The 25,301-nt window shown below is 34.7% G+C and overlaps 3 protein-coding genes across 6 annotated transcripts; 2 read left to right on the top strand and 1 right to left on the bottom strand.

Moving 5' to 3' along the window:
* Nucleotides 1-140: 140 nt before the first annotated feature.
* LOC122590543 (polygalacturonase inhibitor-like) lies at nucleotides 141-1,248 on the top strand. The gene is made up of 2 exons (XM_043762742.1): nucleotides 141-782; nucleotides 895-1,248. The coding sequence occupies exons 1-2, from the start codon at nucleotides 141-143 to the stop codon at nucleotides 1,246-1,248; spliced, it is 996 nt and encodes a 331-aa protein (XP_043618677.1).
* A 2,096-nt stretch (nucleotides 1,249-3,344) lies between these two features.
* LOC122590539 (FT-interacting protein 1) lies at nucleotides 3,345-6,083 on the top strand. Its single transcript, XM_043762735.1, has 2 exons — nucleotides 3,345-3,478; nucleotides 3,619-6,083. Exon 2 carries the CDS (start codon nucleotides 3,633-3,635, stop codon nucleotides 6,003-6,005), a length of 2,373 nt encoding a protein of 790 aa, XP_043618670.1. The 5' UTR covers nucleotides 3,345-3,478; nucleotides 3,619-3,632; the 3' UTR covers nucleotides 6,006-6,083.
* A 736-nt stretch (nucleotides 6,084-6,819) lies between these two features.
* Nucleotides 6,820-24,560, bottom strand: LOC122590541 (bZIP transcription factor TGA10-like). 4 transcript variants are annotated; one of them, XM_043762739.1, is made up of 14 exons: nucleotides 24,397-24,481; nucleotides 23,767-23,901; nucleotides 23,511-23,665; nucleotides 22,903-22,993; nucleotides 14,852-14,979; nucleotides 14,453-14,553; nucleotides 14,132-14,266; nucleotides 13,879-13,947; nucleotides 13,450-13,509; nucleotides 12,917-12,994; nucleotides 12,749-12,827; nucleotides 10,312-10,583; nucleotides 8,924-9,163; nucleotides 6,820-7,200 (listed from the first exon to the last, which is right to left on the bottom strand). In XM_043762739.1, exons 4-14 carry the CDS (start codon nucleotides 22,929-22,931, stop codon nucleotides 7,051-7,053), a joined length of 1,341 nt encoding a protein of 446 aa, XP_043618674.1. In that variant the 5' UTR covers nucleotides 22,932-22,993; nucleotides 23,511-23,665; nucleotides 23,767-23,901; nucleotides 24,397-24,481; the 3' UTR covers nucleotides 6,820-7,050. The 4 variants fall into 4 exon arrangements, with proteins under 4 accessions (XP_043618674.1, XP_043618672.1, XP_043618675.1 ...); XM_043762737.1 differs by lacking the exon at nucleotides 23,767-23,901 and having other exon boundaries at nucleotides 23,572-23,665; nucleotides 24,397-24,560; XM_043762740.1 differs by lacking the exon at nucleotides 24,397-24,481 and having other exon boundaries at nucleotides 23,767-24,176.
* Nucleotides 24,561-25,301: the final 741 nt, after the last annotated feature.

The following is a 25,301-nucleotide window of genomic DNA, read 5'->3' as shown; positions in this document are numbered from 1 at the left end:
CATCTTTCTATCTTCATATATAGTTTACAATTATCACTTACACAGTCTTCCCTCTGCATACATTATACAAATTTGCCCACAATCTTTACCCTTTCCTTGATATAAATAGAGGTTTTCACTGTTAAAATCTCACCCAAAACATGAAGACCTCATTCTTCACCTTCACCATAACCATTGCCCTTCTTTATTTCACTCTCCCTCTTTCTATGTCCCAACGATGCAACCGGAAAGACGAAAAGACCCTCCTCAGAATAAAAAAATCTCTTGGAAACCCTCGTGTTTTGGCCTCTTGGACAAAGAACTCGGACTGCTGTAACTGGGAACATGTAGAATGTGACCTCTACAACGACCGAATTACCTCCTTCACCATCTTTTCTAGCAACATTTCCTCTCGGATCCCCAACGCCATTGCCAACCTCCCTTACCTAGAAACCTTGATCTTTCGTAAACTCACCAACCTAACCGGACAAATCCCTGCAACATTCACCAAACTCACCCACCTTAAAACACTTACCATCAGCTGGACTAATATATCCGGTCCAATACCTTCTTTCCTTGGCCAACTCAAGAGCTTAAAGACACTCGATTTGTCTTTCAATAATTTAAATGGTTCCATCCCATGGGAGCTCACTACATTGCCAGATCTTGAAACCCTTCACCTGGACCGAAACAGGTTAACTGGATCCATTCCTGATTCGTTCGGGGCGTTCAGTGGGAAAGTCCCAGCCATCTATCTGTCTCATAACTTCCTTAATGGAACAATACCCAAGTCATTGTCTCAGGTACGCTAGCTAGGGCGTACATACATATGTCCTATTACGTTACATTTGTTCAAAGTCATTCACTATTTTTTTTTTACAACATTACATATATTAACATAAGTTGTAAATGTAGGTGAACTTTACATGGTTAGACTTGTCTAGAAACCGGCTCAAGGGAGACATATCAGTGTTTTTTGGAGTCAACAAGACCATTGAAGCCGCTGATTTTTCAAGAAACTTGTTTGAGTTTAACTTCTCAACGGTGAAAGAGTTCCCTGCAAGCTTGGCTTCCTTAGATTTGAATCATAACAGGATATATGGAAGTTTACCACACACTTTGGCTGGACTCGATTTACAGAAGTTGAATGTGAGTTATAACAGACTGTGCGGCGAAATTCCAGCAGGGGGAAAGATGCAATCATATGATAGCACGGCTTATTTCCATAACCGGTGTTTGTGTGGATCTCCATTAGATGCTTGCAAATAATTAATAAGATGAATAAATTATTTCAATCCTTTGCTGATTATTGTCCCATTTTTCTGTTTTGTACTTTTAGTGTTTGTTAGAAAATTCAATAAACATTAACGATTTGTAACAAATCCAAAATTTTCATTATTGTTTTAATCAGTAAGAAGTTGCATAATATATTTCTGATATTTTTTATAACTAAACCATATACATATCAAACAAGTCTACATGTGGATATAATTTCACTTTCATCAACTATATATCATATACCATAGTAGTTTTCTTCACCCAATTTCTTATGGTTTGTCTTTAACTATATATATAAACAAATTTCATAAAGCTAGTTACTTGTTAGGTTCAATGTCGTTCAAATCAATGTTTGAACTTAAGTGATAGAGTGTATATATTGGTGAAATTTCGGTGTCATATTAAAAGAATGGAGGTTAAGAAATGCATCATACATGAGATCCAACGTTGATTCTTTGAATACGTATTTTACACACAAGACATGTGTGTTTCATCTTCTCGTATTTGTGTGTGTAGCTTTGTTTTTACATTTCTTTTTGGTACGTCTAACTATATATTACTCATAACTCAGAATATCATTTTTTTAGATTCACTATTGATTTTTTGGGAAAATTACAAATAAAATAAATGAATCAATTTGAGCGTATGGGCTTAGATATGCAACAAACTCCTAGTGACTTAATTTTTAGAGTTGTGTATATTCAACATTAACTTGTGTATTTCATGGGTTTTGAAGTGTAATAAGGACCTGTGACTATTGGATCACTATATATGTTTAACAAAGTAGCTTCTAGAGCAACAAAATATGAATTAAATAAAATAATCAAACATTCTTTGATTATTGATTAAGCAGCATGGTTGGATCAGTGGTAAACACCCTTACCTCCGGAGATAGAGGTCATGGGTTCGATCCTCATCCCATGCAAAGGTTGGAGGGCCTTTTCTATCATTTAGGTAGAAACTGGAAGCAGCCGCTCTACTTTGGTAGAGGTAAGGTCTGCCTACATCTTAACCTCCCCCATACACCGTCGAGGTATTGGGGCTCAAAACCCACGGAAGGCGGCACTGAGCAGTTACTTTTTTTTTTTTTAATCAAACATTCTTTGATTACTTGTTTTGTTCTTCATAACATTAAACAAAGAGTCATCTCATACCACCATGGAAATTCAAGATGCTGATAATCCACCATATATTCTCCATTGTGTGTGAGAGAAGAGCCCTTACCAAGAATAAAGTTGAGTTTATCTCTAGATGAAAAAATATATAAGTCTAAAGGAGAGAATAAAGCTGAAAGAATATATATATAAAAAGCATCTTTCTTTAATCTTTGATCATACTGGCATCAAAACTTTCTGCATACCCACTGCTTTTCATTTGCTTTGCATATAACTACTGGTTTACTACCTCTTATCTTTTTTTAATAAATGTAACTATAGGCTTAATAGCAATCCCAAGGTCATTGAGACAAAGTTTCATCATATGATGATTAGTGTGAAGTTTTGTTTTTGTTTTCAGACAGAATCTAACACATGCAGCCTAAATTACAGTTAGAGTAATAACTTGGAAATATTAACTTTGTCATAGCCTAAATTTACAGTTGAGTTATAAATGACTTGTGACCTTAATTATCGTCGATTTTCACTCTTCTCAGTATTCGGACTAATTAACTGAAGCGTTTATGTTATAAGTTGTTTTCAATACATAGCTTGAAATTTGGTTAATTCAGAAAAACAAGTTATGATGTAATTGAAGTTTTTAATTACACGAGACTTGTTTAAGTAAGCAACCCCAAATACGTATGCTCTTTACTGACTTGAATTACAACATAGAACACGGAGAGATAGTTTCCTTGACTTGTCCCAACTTTATCAATCAATGATTACACAAAAAGCAAAAGGCTAAATACGAAGAAAGGTATCGACTAACAGTGATGCTTGCGTTTAGCGAAAGCAACTTTTGGTAGGTTCTCCTTCCACTATAGTGTTGATGGTTCCTTTGAGAAAAAGAAGAAAGGCAAAGATTCACTATGAACATCATCTACAAAAGTTCAGCTTCACAACAAATATATATTTCAGTTTCACAACAAATATATATTTCAGTTTCCATGAAATCTCACAGTTTCACAGCAACAAAGAAACCAAAAATGCATATATATAACTGAACTTGTGAGGCTTAGCAGAAACGTATAGACAATCTTGCAGATCCAATTTAGTGAAGAAAGGTACTAACTTTTTTACATAATGTCTGATATACAATACCTGGTGCCTTTTGTTCTATTTGAAAAAAACTATGTTCTGCCTATAATATTTGATGTTAGCATTATATAGTTTGATAAATGTTTTATTTGGTTCAATTCTCCAGGATAAGAACAAAGAATGAGTGCTAAACCAGCTGCAGGAAACCAAGATGACTACAAGCTCAAGGAAACGAAACCACAGCTCGGTGAGAGGTGGCCACATGGGGGCATAAGGGGAGGAGGAGGGTGGATACTCAGTGACAGGGTAACGAGTACTTATGATCTTGTGGAACAAATGCACTATCTTTATGTTCGGGTGGAGAAGGCCCGAGATCTTCCCATAAACCCGTTGACAGCAAGCTGTGATCCCTATGTTGAAGTGAAACTCGGCAACTATAAAGGAAAAACACAGCATTTTGAGAAGAGAACTTATGCAGAATGGAAGCAAGTATTTGCATTCTCAAAAGATAAGATACAGTCAACGGTTCTTGAAGTGTATGTCAAAGATAAAGATATGATAGCAAGAGATGATTATTTAGGGAAGGTGGTTTTTGATATGAATGAGGTCCCGACACGAGTACCACCAGATAGCCCGTTAGCACCTCAGTGGTATAGACTTGAGGACCGAAAGGGTGAAAGGAAGATAAAAGGTGAGATAATGCTTGCAGTTTGGATGGGAACACAAGCTGATGAGGCCTTTCCTGAAGCATGGCATTCTGATGCTGCAAAGGTTCAAGGTGAGGGCATTTTTAGCGTGAGATCAAAGGTTTACGTTTCTCCTAAACTTTGGTACCTTCGGGTTAACGTTATTGAAGCACAAGATGTTGAAAGTCAAGACAAATCACAACTTCCACAAGTTTTTGTTAAAGCTCAACTTGGGAATCAAATTCTCAAAACCAAATTGTCTCCAACAAAAACCACAAATCCGCTATGGAACGAAGATCTGGTGTTTGTGGCAGCTGAACCATTTGAAGAGTCATTGGTGCTAACACTCGAAAATAAAGCCAGTTCAAAAGAAGAGATTGTTGGCAGAATTGTTTTGCCACTTAATGCTTTTGAGAAGCGGTTAGACCATAGGGCTGTCCATTCCCGGTGGTTCAATCTTGAACAGTTCGGGTTTGGTATGCTGGAGGGAGAAAGAAGAATGGAGCTTAAGTTTTCAACCCGGATTCATCTCCGGGCTTCACTTGATGGTGGTTATCATGTACTAGATGAATCAACTATGTACATTAGTGACCAACGCCCCACAGCCCGTCAACTATGGAAAAAACCAATTGGGATCCTGGAAATCGGGATCTTAAGTGCACAAGGACTCCAAGGGATGAAAACAAAAGATGGGAAGAAAACAACAGATGCTTACTGTGTCGCTAAGTATGGTCAAAAGTGGGTCAGAACCCGAACCATACTGGACAACTTCAATCCTAAATGGAATGAGCAGTACACATGGGAAGTTTATGACCCATGTACCGTTGTTAGTTTAGGTGTGTTCGATAATTCCCATTTGGGAGGTGAACAGTCTGCAACAGCAAAGGATGCAAGAATTGGAAAAATAAGAATAAGGCTATCCACACTTGAAACAGATAGAATATACACTCATTCTTACCCACTTCTCGTCTTACAGCCATCCGGATTAAAGAAAACTGGCGAGCTCCAACTAGCCTTTCGTTTCACTTGTTTATCTCTAGCAAACATGATCTATCTCTATAGTCAGCCTTTACTTCCCAAAATGCATTACCAACATCCTTTAACCATAAACCAACTAGACAGTTTAAGGTATCAAGCCATGAATATTGTTGCAGTGAGACTAGGCCGGGCCGAGCCACCACTTAGAAAAGAAGTGGTCGAGTACATGTTAGACGTCGATTCTCATATTTGGAGCATGAGAAGAAGTAAAGCAAACTTCTTCAGAGTAGTTTCTCTGTTTTCGGGTGTACTCTCAATGAGCAAATGGCTTGGAGATGTATGCCATTGGAAAAACCCAATAACTTCAATCCTAGTTCATATCCTCTTCTTCATTTTAATCTGTTTTCCGGAATTAATCCTCCCAACGATCTTTCTTTACATGTTCCTTATTGGAGTATGGAACTTCAGGTCGCGCCCACGACATCCACTACACATGGATACTAAACTATCATGGGCAGAAGCAGTACAACCCGACGAACTAGATGAAGAGTTTGACACATTTCCGTCATCCAAGTCACAAGACGTTACAAAAATGAGGTATGATCGGCTTCGTAGTGTTGCAGGGAGGATTCAAACGGTGGTCGGGGACATTGCAACACAAGGAGAAAGGTTTCAGGCTGTTTTGAGCTGGAGAGATCCCAGAGCAAGCTGTTTGTTTGTCGTCTTTTGTTTGATTGTTGCCGTAGCATTGTATGTCACACCTTTTAAGATTGTAGTTTTGGCAACAGGTTTGTATTTGCTGAGGCATCCTAGGTTTAGAAGCAAGATGCCTTCAGTTCCTAGTAATTTCTTCAGGAGATTGCCATCTAAAGCTGATTGCATGCTTTGAGAAAGATAAACTACAAGAGCAGTATTACTGAGTATTTTGTGTATTGAAATACTAGTTATCAAAATTTGATTGTTTTCATTGTGTGCTTTGATATATGTTTAATTTAATGCTTCTAAAAAGCTACTCATCGGAAACAACTGTGATATAAGCCGAGTTTGAGCTACCCTGAGTAGTTGAGCTCGGGTATTATAAGTACTCGCTACTTGTGAGCCTTATCGAGCTCGTGCCTATTTGAACTTTCATCCTTTGTGTGCATATGCCTATTTGCATAATTACAGCATTACCTAAGCGGGTTGAGTCAAACCTAAATCGACAGCCCATAGCTTTCAATATCTACTTGTACCTTTGAAAATCCATTTTGGGTTTCTCAACTTCCAATACAGGTCTGGTTATGATTCGACTCTGATCCGCTATATAGCAACAATAATACTAATAAATCAATTTGAGTTCAGCTCAGAGATATCAATTAATGTGGAGGTCGAGTCAGATTAGAACTCTTGCATAAATCGATTCATTGACATTGAAATATTGAATTGCCATGGTCCAGATGTTATTACCCCTTATGGGTTCAGATTCCCATGGGTCTTTAAATGATATCATGTACTGTATTACTGTGTCCATTTCTACAATGTAATTTTCCACTTTTCCACAAACTAAAAACAACCATTTTAAGAAAGATATAATTTTTACAGCTTACCTTCTACTAAAATAACAGTATTAATCTATGTTAATACTAGAATTATATTGAAAAAAATTTGAGATAGTAAATTCAATTGGGGCATACTTAGAAAACTTGTCAGTATACAGACTACTATTTTGAGGCAAAAGGAGTGCCATTTAAGGAAGGAATAAGCAATTAAGTCATAAGAATGTCTTCAATCTTAGATAAATATTTAAAAATCTACTTTCCATACTACTGGAGTCAAGTCTCCACAGCGGAGGATGGAAAGAGAAGACAAAGTCACAAGTACTTTAAAAAGAAAAGAAAGGTTAAAGCAAGTTGAGGTTTATTATTATATGATATGATATTTGGGTGCTATTTCGCCTAAGACTGCTGCTGACGAGATTCCCAAAGACTACTGAGATAGCGAAGGCGATGAAAGTATTCACTTATTGCCATTAGACTCCTTGATGCTTGATGGGTAGTCATCAGACCATGGACATGGTGAATTGCCTGAAGCCGCAGATGATCCGCCTGAAGTTTTTATTCACATTAGTTTCTTACACAAATGTAATAAGACTAATATGTAAATTAAATGAGTGAAGAAGAATTCCTTCAGGTTAAATTAGTACAAGCTTATTTATATCCACCAAGATGTGATGTATATTGTTAAATGCAAAGATGTCATGATCAGTGTACATTAAGCACTTCACTATTTGCTTAACGCCTTAACCATCTCTACTAACTTGAATTCAGATTACGAATCTTCCATTAAAATGACTACGTAGACCTTTGTATAACCAAATATGTGAAAAGGATATAGCAGATTTATTCATAAAAATGCTAGCAAGATGCAAGGAGGTACAAATTACACATTAGACCAATAACCTATAGAGAAGTAACAGGACAAAAGAACCAAAGACAGTCGCATATTACGATTGCTTAAACTAGAACAGTTACTTTGAATGTTAAACATATTTGGGTGGGTGGGTTGGGGGGGTGGGGGGGACTTAGTCCTATAAAATTCCTACTCAGCAGCAACCAAGTAGAGAAACTATATCTTGTGATCCCATGTGTGAGGATGGTGACTTACCGGGCATGAGTTCTATGCGGTGTGCACTCTGAGTACCAACATGGTACATGGGACCAGAGGGTTTCCACCCATTTACCCTTTTTTTAAATATTCACTACCAAGTCTTCATGATTTCGAGACTCCCTTTTTCCCTCTAAATCATATGTTTCATAAATCAATAACATCGCTTACGTTTTTGAAGGGTATACATTATTATTTTTACGAGTACTCAATGATCTTTGATATTGCAACAAAAACCAAAACTAGCTATAGATTTTTTGATCATTTTGCCATGAATATTCCAATTGGATAAATGGATAGTATACATTCCAAGGATCTATCCAAATCTCATTGCTTGGTTTGCTTTGGGACTTAGAAATGGTAATTTATGTGAAAAATGTGAAACGATAAACATAAAGGTGTATTATTTTTAAACAAAAAACTTTTGAATAAAGGATAATCAATAAAGAAGTTAGGGAAAAATCAATTTAATTATAATTCTAGTTTTAGGCTTTGTTTTCAAAGACTTGTGTAGAACGAAACAGTATCAAGGTGTTTGTCCCTAACTTCATTATTTAATATCAAAAATATTTTTATAGATCATGTAACCACACCACACATTTTTGGTCAACTTTAGACCTCTCGGTTAGTAGAAAAAACTTACGCGTATCATTTATAAAAATTGAGATAAAAAATCAAGTCTTAAACGTTATCGACTAGGCACTGGCTTTGAATATCCATTCCATTATCTTATACAATATAACTAAAGAATTCTATCCCATGACTTGATAAAAGGTTAATACTTAGTGCGTGTGTGTGTGTTTTGGTAATTAACCAGTTCCATCTTTGATATATTATAAAGGGCCAGGTCTATGACCCCTTCATAACAACCATTTAAAACTCTGTAAGATATTACCAATAAGACAAGGTTAGAGCACCTTAGAAGCTCAAACAATAATCTCTCTGATAAAATTCCTAAATTGTCTTTGCCAACAAGAACTCCCACTGGGTTAGGCTCCCAACTATAGGATGCTAATTGCCTAAATCTCATTCTTTAAAGGTTTTAACACAATTATTATAAGGTTCGGGTGGCCTTGACCATCCCAAGGGGTAGCAATTTGTCCTGGCCTCAACTACATACATAAATTACAGTCGTGCATACATTTTAGGCTTGAGAAATAGTACCTGGTTAACAATATCGACATACTCTGATATCTTGTTGATGCCTGCTGCCATCTGACCCATGTAGTTGACAATGTCATTGGGGGATTTTAAACTCTCAGAAACAATGACTTCGGACAAAGATTGGTTCAGCTGTTGGAGTCGTTGAGAAAGATTTTTTTCTGCCTCAAACATTACATTACGTAACTGAATAATTCCTAAGATCTGTTGTTCTGTCAAAGGCTTGATCTGAGCAGCAATGATCTAAAAACAAAAAAAAAATCAAAACACACACAATTAGTCTTGGAACAGCATGCAAATCACCTCATGTGATTCATAAATAAGATGCATAGTTAAGTAGTTTAAAACTCCTTTTTGAGGTTTCACTCGTAGGGATGTATGTCATTATGCATAGTTAAGTAGTTTAAAACTCCTTTTTGAGGTTTCACTCGTAGGGATGTATGTCATTTGTCAGTTGTGTTGGATGCTATAGAGTACAGACTCTAAAGTACAGATTGTAAATAGTATTATAACCCAAAATGTGTTCAGATAAAAGAAAGCCAGCAAACTTTAGCCTAGAATCCATATTTCACTTATTCGTCTACTCGGCTTCGGCATGATGCACGTATTTTATAATTGAAGTACGTAATGCCTTACCAATTGTAAAAAGGTAGATTGATAGGAACCGCTTGATCCCATGTACCGAATTGTATCTCATACAATTTATAAATTTTTATGGGATTCGGGAATGAACCTAACAAACCATGGGTCTGAGTCTGACTTGAGAATCACATAGAAGTCGTACTAATCGGAAAAAGAAGCGATGGCGTCTCAATCACTGGTGGTCGGAGAGAGGTGGGGAGTTTGTCGATGTTTGTTCCTTTCAATCATCTAAGGGGATTTCTAGAGAGAAGTCTACGTGCGTTTTTTGTCGTCCAAAGTTTTGTTTGTTACTTTGTTTACATCTATTTTTCTGAAAATGTTTACTTAAGTGTAACATTCAAGAAAATGCCCAAAATATATAAGGATACACATATACTGAACGCATAGGACTTTTTCCTAGTGAATGGAAGGGATAAGACAGATCATTCATGTCTTACTGTCTTAGTTCATCGAGAATCAAGCTTAATATACCAAGTTTAATGTTTGACAAACTATAAAAAAGTTTTAGTGAGGGATGAGTTTCATCAAGTGCAGTTTGCAAAACTCTAAACTCCGTCCAAGAGCATTAGTTAAGATGAATTTTCTAGGTCCAGTTAGCCAAAATACTCTTCTGAATTTCTAAATTCTTGTGTGCACCTATTGAGATAACATATCTGTGCCATATCTCCTTTTAATGTCTTGCATTCAGGGTTGAACATCTTAATAGGTATCTTGCCCCTAAAAATTCTATATGAGCAAAGTATGTATACCTTGATGAGCTCAGAAGGACGGAAGCCTCCAATCCACAGAAAACAACGCTCAGCAGGAGTCTTCCACATACCAGAAATAATGTAAAAAACATCAGCTCTCACAATCATGCTCTTGCGGTGCATGAAATCATCAAAATGCGCCATGATGTTGTCAACACAGAACTGGATCTCATTCTCGGAAAACTGCTGTTCAACAGCTGCTTGAAGCCTGCCCACGCGATGCCTATGATCCTCTAGCCACTTTGCATATTCCATGCTAAAAGCTGCCGCTTCTGAAATTTTCATCAGTAGGCAATTAGAAATATATAAAGAATACTCGCTTTAAAGATCAAACGACAGATAAACTGATTCCTGAGACATTTAAATAGAGGTTTCACGCAAAGTTTTGTTGATAAATGGTACCACGCAATAGATGAAAATACAAGGAAACAAAATTTAAACATTACAGGATAGAACATGATAAATAAATGATATACAAGGATGCTGAAATCAGAAAATATCAAATAGTTAATATAGACATCTCTCAAAGGTATTGTGTATTTTGTAGGATCAGATTCGTAATAAAGCACAATATTGTAGTTTCCCTCTTGACTAAATGAACCTTTTGATTTTTGTTTTCCCAGCTCTTTATATTAGGTTTTAAATGATTTGAACTTTTAGCCAAAATTCATAATGTGCATCACAGGACGTCTTTGTGTATCACAAAATAATGCACAAAATGTGTTTCATCACATACACACACACATAGGTCTTCAATTGATCTGGGCCTTCTAGAGAAGCTGAACGGAGTTGCAGAAACTATCAAACAACTTACCCGAAACAGAATCAATGGAATAACAAAATATTGTTTGGAGCATGTAAAATTGCATCAACATTATATGTAACTATGAATAAGGCAAAAGTACAGGCTCCATGAGACCATGACGAGTCTTACAAAACATAGTGATCTCTTTCTTTCCTTTACGAGAAGTGTGTGAAACTGTGTCAACTTTAGATAAATCAGGTAAAACTACAGGCCTCATGCTGTTCAGAAAAAAAAAAAAAACAAAACAAAACAAAACTACAGGCCTCATGACAAGTCTTATAAAAAGTGTCAAAAGCATGGTCTGGTCAAAATTATATTTATTTTAGCCAATTGTTGTAACCTAACTTCGACATTTAGGGCTCTGATTTCAAGTTCCTCTCAATTTGTGAGATTTTAAATATTTATTTTAATTTATTCATTAATGGACATACAAGATTCTCTTTAATCCGAGACGCTAGTGTCAAGTAAATTCACTATTTTAGGAGTGATTAAGCATTTTTGCTACATATGGGTAGGGTGAAGGGTCCATTATTAAATATTAATGATTCAATTCCTCTTCAAAAGTCATAGATTACATCACTTTCCTCTGAAAACTTGTTATGCTTATTGTTAGCCACCAAATAAAGTATGCTCGGGGTCATGATATTGTTCATCAAACATGACACTGAAAAAGCGAATTGATTACCATAAACTTACTCATGTCAGATTCTGACAGTCAGAACAAGATAAACAACTTATTAGAAATAGCCTTCAAGATACTATACACACACACACACACACACACAGAGAGAGAGAGTTAGAATAAAGGTCCATATTTAAGGGTCAAAATGAGACCTCCTTTGGACAATTCTGAGTGTTCACAGCCCAGCCACCCCTATGGGATAAGAGGATCCTCCAAACAGGCAAAGACGTTGAAAATAAATGTTGCATTACAACTTTTATTCTAATGCAATGCAAAAAAAATTATTACAGGGTAGTACATTCCTGGTTGGAAACCTAGATCCTCCATGGACTCCCAAGGAATAACTTAGTAGTCTAGGTAAAAGGCTTGAAAGTGGAATATAAGATGGAGATAATTGAGTTGATTGTCAAATTTTGATCAAATTATATGAAATAATCTGAAATGAACATCTAAAATAGGGGGGAGCTAGCCACACCTTATAGTTGTGCTTTGTTGTGTATATGTACACAGACGAGACAGGAATGACTAGGAAGCCACATAGAACTAGAAAACTGGAAAATAAGAGAGCATACATTCATACCATAATAAACTCTCTATAAGATGCTCTACTATTTTGCTTAGACTATTAAAAGCTAAATGGAACAGTCACAATGGGAAATTTGTAAATCAACATACTCATAAACAAGGTTTGGAACAGCAAAAAATAGAGTTATGTTATAGTGTTATGCACTATTGGGGCACACGAGTGCCTTGAGATACTCATATGATAGACATCATTAACATTGTTTCAAGAGGTGTTGCCTACAAGTATGCAAAAGCATAGTGTATTTATACATTATTGAAATACTTCAGAAATTATAAGTGAATGTTTAGTATATATGTGCAACGAATATGATCTGTCCTGTTTACATCTTTTAATTACCGTGAACTCTTAAGTTTTGTTAGCATACCTGAGCTTACATGTCCCACACCAAGGGGAACGCCTTGGTCAGTTCCAAGAATTCCATCAACACCACCCATATAAACACCCTAAATCACAAAACAATAAAATAAAACAGTTAACCCTGCTGAAGTGTAAACTGACTTCTCATTTCGAAGCAATAAAAGAAAAAACAGACCTGAGCTTTAGCCTTTTGTAGCTCTTGTTCCAATTGAGTAAGCTTCATTTTGCTAGACTCTAGCTGCTGAACATAAGCCTATGAAAAAACAAACAACCAGATACCCAAAAAAATTATCAAGATGCTTTTGATAGAAAAAATTCTCTAATTGTTCACAATGTTTTCATGTTCCATGTTCATTTTGTAAAATTTTCCATAAATTCTACGGACATTGACTGTCCTTTAATATTGAAAATTGTCTACCGATCCATCTATATTTTCACAAAAAGAACTACAATAAAATAAAAATAATTTTCAAGTAATAGAACCTTCTAACCACTTCTTGAAGAAACAATTGTAAAAAATAAAAAAATACATGTATCTCAGTTGTACTGAATTGCAGTCGCCCCTCGCACTACCACAAGATTCAAAGACAATCAGAAAATAGAGACTTATTGTCCTTCAAATATACAGCCACTAGGTTCAAAAAGTCTCAACAAGTACCAATCTGATAAGAAGCCAATAGTAAAAAGCATTCCGGTCTAAAAAGTCACCTTTCTCCTCAGCCTACTTTTCCTAGCTGCCTCTCGATTTTGAGCAAGCCTCCTGAGTGTCTGCTTACAAAAATCACATATTTAATTCACAAACTGAAGTTGAAGACCAGTTTTCCTATTGAAACTTCTAAGTAAACATTGAACTACGTCGGTTTACATAACTTAATTCTTTATAGATTAGAAACAATAACAGATTAATTCGTTCTCAACTCATTTACAACCTTCGGATATATAATAAACAGCCAACATTGGTTGTTTTACTTTTTTTTAAAGACAAATAATTCACACAATATTTTGTTTCTAATGGATTGGAACCAAAAGGTCCTTGATTAATAGGCTACCTCGATACTGTTAGGCTATCATATATATTAAACCATCAGCCTGTGGTGGCTTTTACTAGTGACCTAGTTATAATACAGATTAGGGAACCTTTGAATCTGATTTCTTCTGTTGATCCTGCCCTGAACTAAAACTAAGCCCTTTCTTGTTTCCCTCGCGCTGCACCAAACATGATATTTTAAAAGTTAATCCACAATAAAACAAACAAAAAAAAAGCCTAATTTAAACCAAATAAAAATTGGAGAAAACCCATATTGATCATATCCTCATTATGTATAATTTCAACAGGAATTGCAATACAGCATTGTGTTATCGCAAAATACAAGTGTAAGCAATAACTTGCCTTGATAGCTTTCGAGGATTCAGCCAGTGTACGGGGGGCAACAGTTTTGAGGTTGGAGATAATGTCGCTGTCCGACAATTCCAACGATCTCCTGGAAGCACTACTTGATGGAGAAAGTATAGTAGTAGCACTTACCTGCCAAGCATATAAAATATATTCAAATAATTTCCCCATTTGCTACTTAACTTAGTTCCATTTATAAGTATAATAAATGTATTTGAACAAGAACACTTGGGGTAGGATTATTCTTTAATCTTTAATAAATAGCTGCAAGGGTTATTAACTAATAAGAATTTATCCTGGAAATCAAGAAAAGTACACCTTCGCTGTGGAAGTAGAAGAAGGATCTCTGCCGTGCATTGGCTGTGATGGAAAGATATTTAGCGTTGGAAGAGGTCTCATTCCTGCAGGTACTGAACTCTCTGCACATATCACTTCTATTTAATTTTGACAGTAAATTGGGATAAATATGGAGTTTTTTAGATTTTAGCAGTCTAAACTAAAAATTTAGGAATACAACATTCCGCCACATCTGGGTCAGAGTCTTTAAGCAACCTAAGTCTATTCTTTTTGTTTTGTTCTTTTAAACAAAGTTTTATATTCTAAATATTTTGCAAAAATTGATCTGGTCAAAGCAATTCCTATCGATCATGTTCTCATGAACATAGATCACGTGTGTCAAAGAAAATACTTCTGAGTGAGTTGATTTGAGGGTCTTACGTCTTTCATGATCTTGGGGAACAAAGGATGATGTGGACTGATCAACTGCTGTTGCTGGGACATCCGAAGGGAAGAGAAATGTTTGATCAAAGTCAGCAAAATCATATGACCCACCTCCATATTTTGTCCTGATACAAAAACCCCAAATTCATCAAGATGCCATGGATTTCTTGTAGAAAGAAACAAATTTTATTTAATATGTTTTCATTTTATGGCAAAAAAGAACTAAAACAAAATATAGAAATGAAGAAAAGATTTTGCTTAAAATTACATGAAATCGTTGTTGATAGAATTACTGAAAGGAGTGTGGGTAGAAGCCAGGGGGTTTGCCTGGTTCATCATAGTGAAAGCCATCTGATCGTTTTCATAGTGATGATTCTCAAGCTCGAATTGTGGTGCAAAAGGAGCTTGATGGTGAGGCCTTTGTGAGTCTAACTGAGCATTAGTCGATGTGTTGGAATAGCGTCGGCTGCTAGAAGCCATGATATTCATCAAAAGGTATGAGTCTTTCTCTCCTAGTGCGTTTGTGATAGTGATGGTGAAAAATGAAATTGATGAGCTTCACCTCTCTTAATACTCGTATATATAATTAGAAATCTCTCATAGCACATAAATAAAAGAAAGTCTACATATAGCATTAATTGAAAAAAAAATTAGAGCATGGATTGAATGCTAAAGAGGCAAACGACAAATCATAAGTTATTTTTTCAACATTTCTCATCTCTCTCGTTGAAGGAAATTAAAAAGGAGTAATGAAGAGAGAGAGAGAGAGAGAGAGAGGTGGAGGGGTGGGTGCGTGTGGAAAAGAAGGGGGGGTGCCTAGGGAACTGCTCTGGCTCCTTGTACTATCGTCTCACCTCTCTCCGTATCAAATACCTAAAATACACTGTTTACATTCCTAAACCTTTTCTATATAAGGAACTTATTTTGGTCTGGGACTTGCTAAGTTTATCATAATGGTTTACAAGTAACTTTTTAAGTATTAATCCAATTGTTGTGCAATGCTTAATGAATACCCAAAGACTCTTAGACCAAAATTGTAAAATCCTTTGGTCATGGTTTTGCAGGTCTTGTCACTTACGTAGCATTCCCTCTTGATAACCATTGATATGGCCTAATTGCTATTTGCTACTTGATGACTCTCTGGTCCCATGGTTGTAGGTGAAAACAACAGCTTAAAAAGTGCATATATTTCAGCATCTTATTGTCTTTACAAAATATGGAAGACCTATTTAATACTTGTTTAGTTGTTTATCAATTTATTTGTTTTACCATTTTCTCCTCTTCACATAAGATAATATTGGCAAACTAAGTGAGAAGGCAAAAACAATCTTTAAAACATAAAACATGATTTAAACATTAAGCTATATTAATTACTTACTAAATTATTATGCAATCAAAGTAGACTTAGATTTGTGAACATGGACAAGTAATGCCTAGATGGTATTATCAATCTTAATCTCTCATTAATTTGTAATCTGGATGATAGACAATTATAGAATCGTTTTATTTAATAACTGTTCAATATTGTGAACTTGATTTACTTTAAGAGAAAAATCTATCAATAATTTTGTCAATGCAGGGGGATAAAAGAGTACAAAACCTTGACCTCCAATCAATCATCACCTAGATGAAAGTATGTAACATAATTAAAACAACTTACAATAGTATATAAACACCAACTTGTGAAAGGAAACTTTATAATCAATAAACACAAAAGTGTTGGGCGGCAATTCCAATGGTTTTTCTTTTACACGAGCAATACGTGCAAGATTGCGAATCTTCAAAACACAACCACCGCCAATCATGGACCACTGTTGACTCAAAAGTTCATTATTTATTTCCATGAAACCTTAGAAAGGCACCTTTAACTTCTTTAATCTTTGAACTTCCCAAACATCAAAATCAAGCATAGTCAGTCGCAAGAGACCAGATAAAAGATTAATTGTATATAACTAATTGAAGTTCTTCAATTGTTATTCTGATTACTGAACTTTATAATTATTTACCAAACCAAGGTTAAGTGCATCAAAATGTATTCAACTTGTCGTGTTTTACTTTTGTGTATCCAACTTCCAAACCGTATATTGTTTGTAAACCATTGACCTCAAGGCACTTTTGATGACATGTAGATGCTTTGTCAACTTATATGATTGCCACGTTAGCAAAAGACCAGTCAATTGAAATAAAGAGGTGACTTGATACATACATTAGCAAAAAATTGAAAGTTTGAAGTTAACTTGATTTAATTAATCAACTAAAACAGTTACAAAATAACAAGTAGACTTGAGTAAGTTTCGTGTAGGTTCACACTTGACTGTTCTCTACAAATGACACGTGGGGGTTGATTATCTTTTCTTGGTTATATACATATATGTTATGTTTTAATGTCAATCGCTTTCATAGTGTTCTAATTGTAAGACTTAAATAAACTGTAGGTACTTTTGCAACTAACATGTTCAGCACTACACTGTAGACTAATAAACTTCTTTGGGATATTGCTATATTTTTGTCACAATACATTTAAGCAGTTTGATAATTCAATACACCATAAGATTTTTCATAAAAACTGTTTATAAAATTTAGCACAATAAAGGGTAAAAATAATTGTAACTTTACATAAATAATATGAATAATTCCTTAAATGCGATTTGATGGAGCCAATTTTCACGACTAATTTATTCACATACGAAAAGGTGGATTAAAACCATGTAAAAGTAAGAGTGTATCCCAGGTCCAGAAGAAGCCAAAAATTTTGAAATGTAACCGACAGTTTGTTTCTTTGGAGACTTATTCAACATACTATTTTCAACGTTTTGAACGGACTAGAAGAAACCATCACCGGATTATAAGCACATCCGTCCAAATATTGAAATAACTGAGAAAAATCCGTGATGAAAATTCATGTGCGACTTTATTAGTGAAATAAAAGAATGTAACGGAAGATGGCCCACACATAAAACTTTATCACATGTATTTACACTCTTTTAGGTACGGTGTTGTCATTCTTTGTACAAGCTAATTGTATATCCTTATACAAATTTTTACTAACAAGCTAAACATGATGAATGATGCATACTATCATTCTTATATGTGTTCAAGAAATTTAATAAAATATTATCCATATCAAAGAAAATCAGAATAATTAAAAAAGAGCTATAAAGATTGAAGGATGCGATACCAATAATGAATTGCATAACAAAGAAGAAATATTTCTATCAAGGGACTCTTCCAAAAATAGAAAAAGAAAATCTAAAGAGGGCGAGACAAGAAACAAGTCCTATCAAGGGACCTAGTAGTGGACAAAGAAGATGTATCCTAACACCCTCAAACCCAAACTGATAGACTAGCCTTATTAAAATTCAAAATCTTAGCTTAAAACTATGGTAGAGGTTATACTTTATAGTAGTCTACAGCTCAAGACTTATAAGATATTCAAGCTTCTCACTGCTCAATACATGTGGTGAACTTGTTCTTACAAACTTCCCACTTATACTACCATACTACCTGACATCGTCGCCAAACCTTCACAGCCATAACCAATACACAAGGAGAGGCATGAACATGCCATTGCAGCTGAAAGACTATAAGTATTATACCAAAAAGAGTTTTAGGGTCATTCGGAATTTCGGATAATATTCTAAGAAAACGTTTACTAAAGAATAGCTACAAACACAAACTATAAAAATTTGGTGAAATCATATTGGAATTCTAACTAAATTGAAAGGTTTATTAAGAAGGGTACGGGGTTATATGCATTAAACCAAATATATTGGGTTCTTTATAGGATCCTTCCCCTATATAAAACTAGCTTTTCATTCACATATACTCCCTCTGTCCTACTAAACTTGTCCACTTTTAAAATTTCAAGTCAAACTTCACCAACTTTGACCATATGGAAACATAGATAAATCTTCATCAGTTATACAATTATGTGGAGACATGGATTCTATAAGCATACGTGCATGAATAGTGCTATGAGCACATGTATGCAAGTCAAGCATACGTATGCAAGTATTTTGTAAATAAATGTTTCATGAGATAGTTGGTGAGCAAATGTACATAGATAGTCATATCAACATGTGTAAGCAATTATATAATACTAGGTAAATGATTTTACTAAAATACCCTTTTAATATTTTAACTTAAAGAAGGGTTCTTAAGGGTTCCTGCAATTTTGGGGGTTCCTAATATATCCTTTTAATATTATATAGATAGGGAAAGTTGATGATGTAACCAATATTTTGCCAGGAACCAAGAGAACTTTTAAATTATGTATTAGATCAAATGTGAATGACTTTATTCACCTGTAAAACATAATAAAAGTTCATATGAGAACAAAAAACACTGTTAAAAACATGTAAAATGACGTATAACTTGATAAGTTCATATGGGGATGAATTTGTTCACATATGAACATATATCAAGTTATATGTAATTTTACATGTTTTTTGTTCTCATATGACATTTCAAATGTAAATGAACTTAAAAAACAATTAATGTAATACATAAATTTAAAGTTCCTGTGTTTCTTGTAGGGGAGGTCTCTCATTAACCTTTGTCTCTCTCTATATATACAATAATGTAATATAATGGGATCACTCGAAGTATATTGGATTTCTTTAGTTTTCACCTTTCTACATATATTGCTTTCTGTATACGAGTAGAATCTTTGCCTTATATAAATTTAGCTTTTTATTCACGTGCAATTAAAGTTGTTCACATGTGAACATTCCAGACCATTCACTTGTGTACATACCAAATAAATGTACTTTCACATGATTTCACCTATTTTTTTAGACGTGTCATGTTTTAGGTGAGCATCGATTAATCTTTTAAATTACATGATGCACATTGAAGCACACCGACCAATATCTATCTATCTATCTATCTATCTATCTATCTATATATATATATATATAGGAGGAAGTGAATATAAGGTTGTCCATACCTAAGATTAGATATGGAACCCCTCACATACTAATTTTTTAACCCATTAAATTCATGGGGGTCATGTAACTTATTTATTATACAACAGATATTAAAGAAATAGTATGTGAGGGGTTCCATACCTAATAAGTTTAAGTATGGGACAACCTTATATTCACTTTTCCCATATATATATATATATATATATATATATATAGGAAGGATAGAGATCAAATGAGAAGGTACCTTAAGGAGAGAAGGGAGAGAAGGTTCGTTTTTTATTTTTTTAAACTTGTTTTCTTGACTTTTATTCTTTTTTTCACATTTTTCATTCTCTCTTTAATTAACTTATTCCATTTAAAAATTTTTAAAAGTTATAAAAATTATTTTTTTTTCAAAGGGCATAGCCCGTAAGCTATAGGCGAAGCCTTTCGGCTTATGGCGGAGCCATAATAGCTAAGGGCGAAGCCAGTTAGGTAGATCACCCCATCACCGATCACCCCCTATGACCTATCACCCTCTATGACCTATTACTCCTACCAGCTACCCCTTATTAATATCCTTAAGGGCAAAGCCCATACCGTACCCTTACATGTATAACTCACTAACTCAGGTTAGAAATTTTTTATTTTTATTTATTTTTTAAAATTTTTTTATGGATTGAATTAATTAAAAAAAGAATAAGAAAAGTGAAAAAAAAGAATAAAAGTCAAAAAAACAAGCTAAAAATAATAAAAAACGAACCTTCTCTCCCTTTTCTCTTTAAGAACCTTCTCTCTGGATCTCTACCTTATATATATATATATAGGGGGATGGGAATATAATGTTGTTAGGTACCTAAGCTTAGGTGTGGAACACTCACATATATTTTTTTTAATCCATAAAATTCATGGGGGCCATGTGATTTATTTAAAATTCAAACAATATTAAAAAATTAGTATGGGAGGGGTTCCATACCTAAGCTTAGATGTCGGACAACCTTATATTCACTTTTCCCATATATATATATATATATATATATATATATATAAGGTTCATGTGAGAACTATTCACATATGAACATGGGTGATACAAGTACAATTTGATCTGTTCATATGTGAACTAATTTGTTCTCATATACAAATCACATATGAACATCAAGTTATAATTTAAAAGTTCACATGGTTCTTCCAATTCAATCGGTTCTCACATGAACCGTTTCCTATATCTATATAAATATTAAAACAATAGGAATCCTAGCCTTTTAAAACCCTCTTTAATTTAAAACTATTTTTAAAATTTGCCACATAGGATTTTATCCTATGTGTCATCTCTATAATTTTCCACAATATTTATTTATCTATATAAATATTAAAACAATAGGAATCCTAGCTTTTTAAAACCCTTTTTAATTTAAAACTATTTTTAAAATTTGCCACATAGGATTTTATCATATGTGTCATCTCTATAATTTTCCACAATATTTATTTATTTATGCAATAAAATATATTAAATATATATTGGTATGTAAAAAATAAAATTATGAAATTAATAAAATTGATTTTGTTTCCTAAAAACCAACATTAGTTTCATATATAGATTACATAATTGTGTCGACACATCACACCATTGTCATATTTTTTTTAAAAGTTGGTTTTTGATTTCATCTTCAAATTCTTTTCGACTTTCAATATGAAAAGTAATTGGGTTGTTAAATTTTATGTGCTTTATACATCATTATATTTCTCAAAAAATTTATATGCTTTAATGTATTATTATATATTAGTTCATGTTCATTTTTATTCTTTTTACGTAGGTTATTTTAAATAGCCGCACATCATGCGGGTAAAAAACCTAGTATATATATATATATACACAAAGGGGAAAATCGCGCAAAGCAGCGGCGGTGTGGTGGTAACTTCGAAGACTGACGATGGCGACTATGGTGGCGGCGACAACTAAAAGGGATTGTATAGTTATTGATGTAAAGGTAATTGATGTAAAAGGGGTTGTGTAGTTATTTAGAAGTTGGGGGATAAAATTTGTAAATTATTTCATTGAGGGTATTTTTAGGACATCGCTTAAAGAGATAGGTGGAGTAATAATAAGTCAGGAGTATTTTAGTCTTTTGTGTTACTTGTGATCAAAATTTGGTGATTGAGACGAAACCCCCAAAAGATTGTTGGTCTCGTTGAAGAAGAAGAAAAATAAACTGCTCTCTGCCCCCTTCCGAGGGTTTTGAGCCCCAATACCTCGACGGTGTATGGGGGAGGTTAAGATGTAGACAGACCTTACCTCTACCTAAGTAGAGAGGCGGCTTCCATTTTTTACCTAAATAGTAGAAAAGGCCCTCCAACCTTTGCATGGGATGAGGATTGAACCCATGACCTCTGTCTCCAGAGGCCAGGGTGTGATCCAACCATGCTGCTTTTTTCGTTGAGGAAGAAGAAAGAAGAGCTCAATCATGTTGAGAAAAAAGTAGGGAAAAAAATTTACCAAGGAAAAAAAATCTTGTTGTGTACAAAAAGCTTACGCTTTTTAGCGCCTGGCGCTTACCAAAAGTGCAAAAAAGCCCAAAAATCGATTGCTTTATACCCTGCACATTGGGTACCAAAAAGCTGTAAGACTTGCACCTAGCGCTTAAGTGCGCCTGAGGCACGCTTTTTAAAAAAAGTTCCCCACGGATAGATCACGATGGAAATCCCTCGTTGTTTCAAAATCATTTTATGATAAAGTTCCATCTCATTTGTGTCACTATTGGGGACTCGGATAAAACTACGTTTTGAACACAAACTAGAGTCAACGAAATGAAAAGGCTAAAGTTTACTATTTCATTATATGATTTGAAGCCTGCAAAAAGAAGCTTAATGACAATTGTGTAATGTGGTTCTGCTTATAACTCTCTTTCACTTACCAATTACTGTTTTTTTCCATTTCTTATTTACTTATTATGCATCCTCCAAAATTCACATTTTTCAGATCAGAAGTAAAAAAAATATAAACACGAGACCAGCAACACTCCAACAAAAACAAATATGCAAAACAATAACTGTTTCAAAAAAATAAATAAAGATAATGGCTAGTGAATCTGATAACTGTAGAAAGTGGAAAAATCTGAATCAATATCATACTCATAAACTAACCTCCACAAGCCAGTCGATAAAAGTACCATGCATTTCCTGTGATGTCCTGCTGAATTGTTTTCATATAACCAACTAAACGCCTCCACTTTAGCTGAAAAGAAAGAGGTATAAAGAATAAGTGCAGAGACAAAAGAAATGATTTTGCCTGCAGTCTAGCGGGATTGGGTGGTGATATTGTACCAAAATTTGATTGTTTAATATACAAAAGTACTTCGCTTGTTAAAAAATGTAACTATAAGTCTACAAAATAGGTAAGCAGCGACAGATGAATAGTGCATACATAGTGTCTGAATTAACTTTCATAATAGATTACGGAAACCATATGAATAAATTACATTGTAAGTTGACCACATGAGTAACAATACCGTTTAGCATGTTAATTACCATAGTTATTACTAAGAATGGATATTAATTTTATAGCACGGAAGTTGCATTAATCATCAGTATGCATATTTGATGGTTGAAAGTTTAGTAAGAATGTATACTATGGAAGCTTAATGAACTAATAGGGAACAATACGGTATAATAAATACATCACCACATCATTAAACTTCTTAATTAGAACACATATCTTATTTCCTTTTGACAGAAAGCTTTTACATCCTTACATTTTATAGGAAGCCAATTTCAAAGCATCAATGGCACCATACAACCTCGTTTTGCATTTACCATCGTTTTCCGAACTTAAGATCTTGGGGTGCACACAAACTCCCTGTCTCAATCTACCATTCTTTTCAGCAGTACATCTCGTTTGCTTGGTAGTCTGACAACCAATAACATCAACAAGCAATAAATTAGAGATTTCAAACACATAGTACTTTCATATCATTAATGACAAAGATCTAAACAGATACTAACACTCACATTGATTAAAGTCTTTCATATTTGAATCAAAAAAGCGCATCTGACCAACACCCATGATACCATCTCATCAACATCAGTGAACTTATTATCCGACAACCAACTTTCATAATACCATATCACGGTCTTATCAGAGGGCTGTTACAACAAACGGTATAGTGGCAATCAGGACAAACATCCAATCCAAATAAGCCAAACGGCCGGCTTAATCCCCTGCTCTCTAGTAATTCTATTAGTGGGTTGTTTTAATACTAAAAAGGGTAATTGGATGGGAACTCCCTGATCCCATTTACCATTTGTTACCCACTAATCCTGGTGTCTAAGTGAACCTCAACCACTTAATAATCCCCTGATTATCTCAAGTAAACTCGAACCCAGGATCCCTCGGCGACTGGTGGCCACTTGGTTTGTTTAAATACTAACATCATCTACATATTCCTTATTTCTGCCCATTTGCCTAGCCACATTACAGTACATAAACTCTGAGCTAAAACAACTGAATTTGTAACTATTTTATCATTTTTAATTCTAAGCTTATACCTTACCAAATATTAAAAAAATACAGTATAATTACTTAAATTTCACATAAAAGAATATACATATTGACATGTTGTGTGAGTGTATGTGTAATACCGGATGGATAGGTGGTTGCCGGCGGGGACAACGACGGAAGGAGTGAGAGACGATGGGTTGAGCTGACTGAAACCCTAACATTGCTTAATATTTTTTCTGAAGAGGTCGTTTGTTTTTAGCTGTTTTGTATCGCTTCCTTGATGGCTTATTGCTTGCTAGGTGTCTCGGGCAGTCGGGCTTACCTTTATTATTAAAGTGCTTATTGCTTAATCCCGATTGGGTAAGTTACTTTGTTATGGATGAGCCCAAATTTTTTTGACTTATTTTGTACAACCCAATCCCTGCGCGGGGTATAGAGGAAGTAAGCTGTAGACAGTCTTACCTCTACACAAAGGTAGAGAGACTGCTTCCATAGGGACCTCCGGCCACAAAGGAGTGCAAGACGGAAAATGAGAAATGTTTAAAAAATCATACCTGTATGCCGAGAATCTGAAAAGAAGAAATACCTGTCTACTGGGTCCGGCTACTATGCGGGTCGAACGTTTAGCACTCATGCGTCCTACCGATATCTTAGAAAAAATGTTTGACAATACAAATACAAATACGAAAGCAACCATATTTGGCATATTAAACAACATAAAAGTAGCAAACTAATACGTAGCTCGAACAAGTTGTGGGAAACAAGACAAACATACAAATAAATAAATAAGAAATGACAAAACCTGAAAATATCTCGATTGAGCCAAGGCAGTAACTACTTCTAAACAACCTATAGAAAAAAGGACCATAGGCCACCTAGTTATCCTAATCCTAATCCTCTCACCTGCTCTTCTAAACCAATAAACTAGTCCTAAACCCCTAGTCTTCTAGATAAACTCTCATTGGTCATGTCCTTCGACAGCCATCTTGGGGGAAACAAACATAAGAGTAACCTCCCCCCTCGGTTTAGATCTACTTAATCTAAA

This window comes from Erigeron canadensis, chromosome 3 (genome assembly GCF_010389155.1).
Source record: "Erigeron canadensis isolate Cc75 chromosome 3, C_canadensis_v1, whole genome shotgun sequence".
Lineage (NCBI taxonomy): Eukaryota > Viridiplantae > Streptophyta > Magnoliopsida > Asterales > Asteraceae > Erigeron > Erigeron canadensis.
This window is presented reverse-complemented; position numbering and strand designations above follow the sequence as displayed.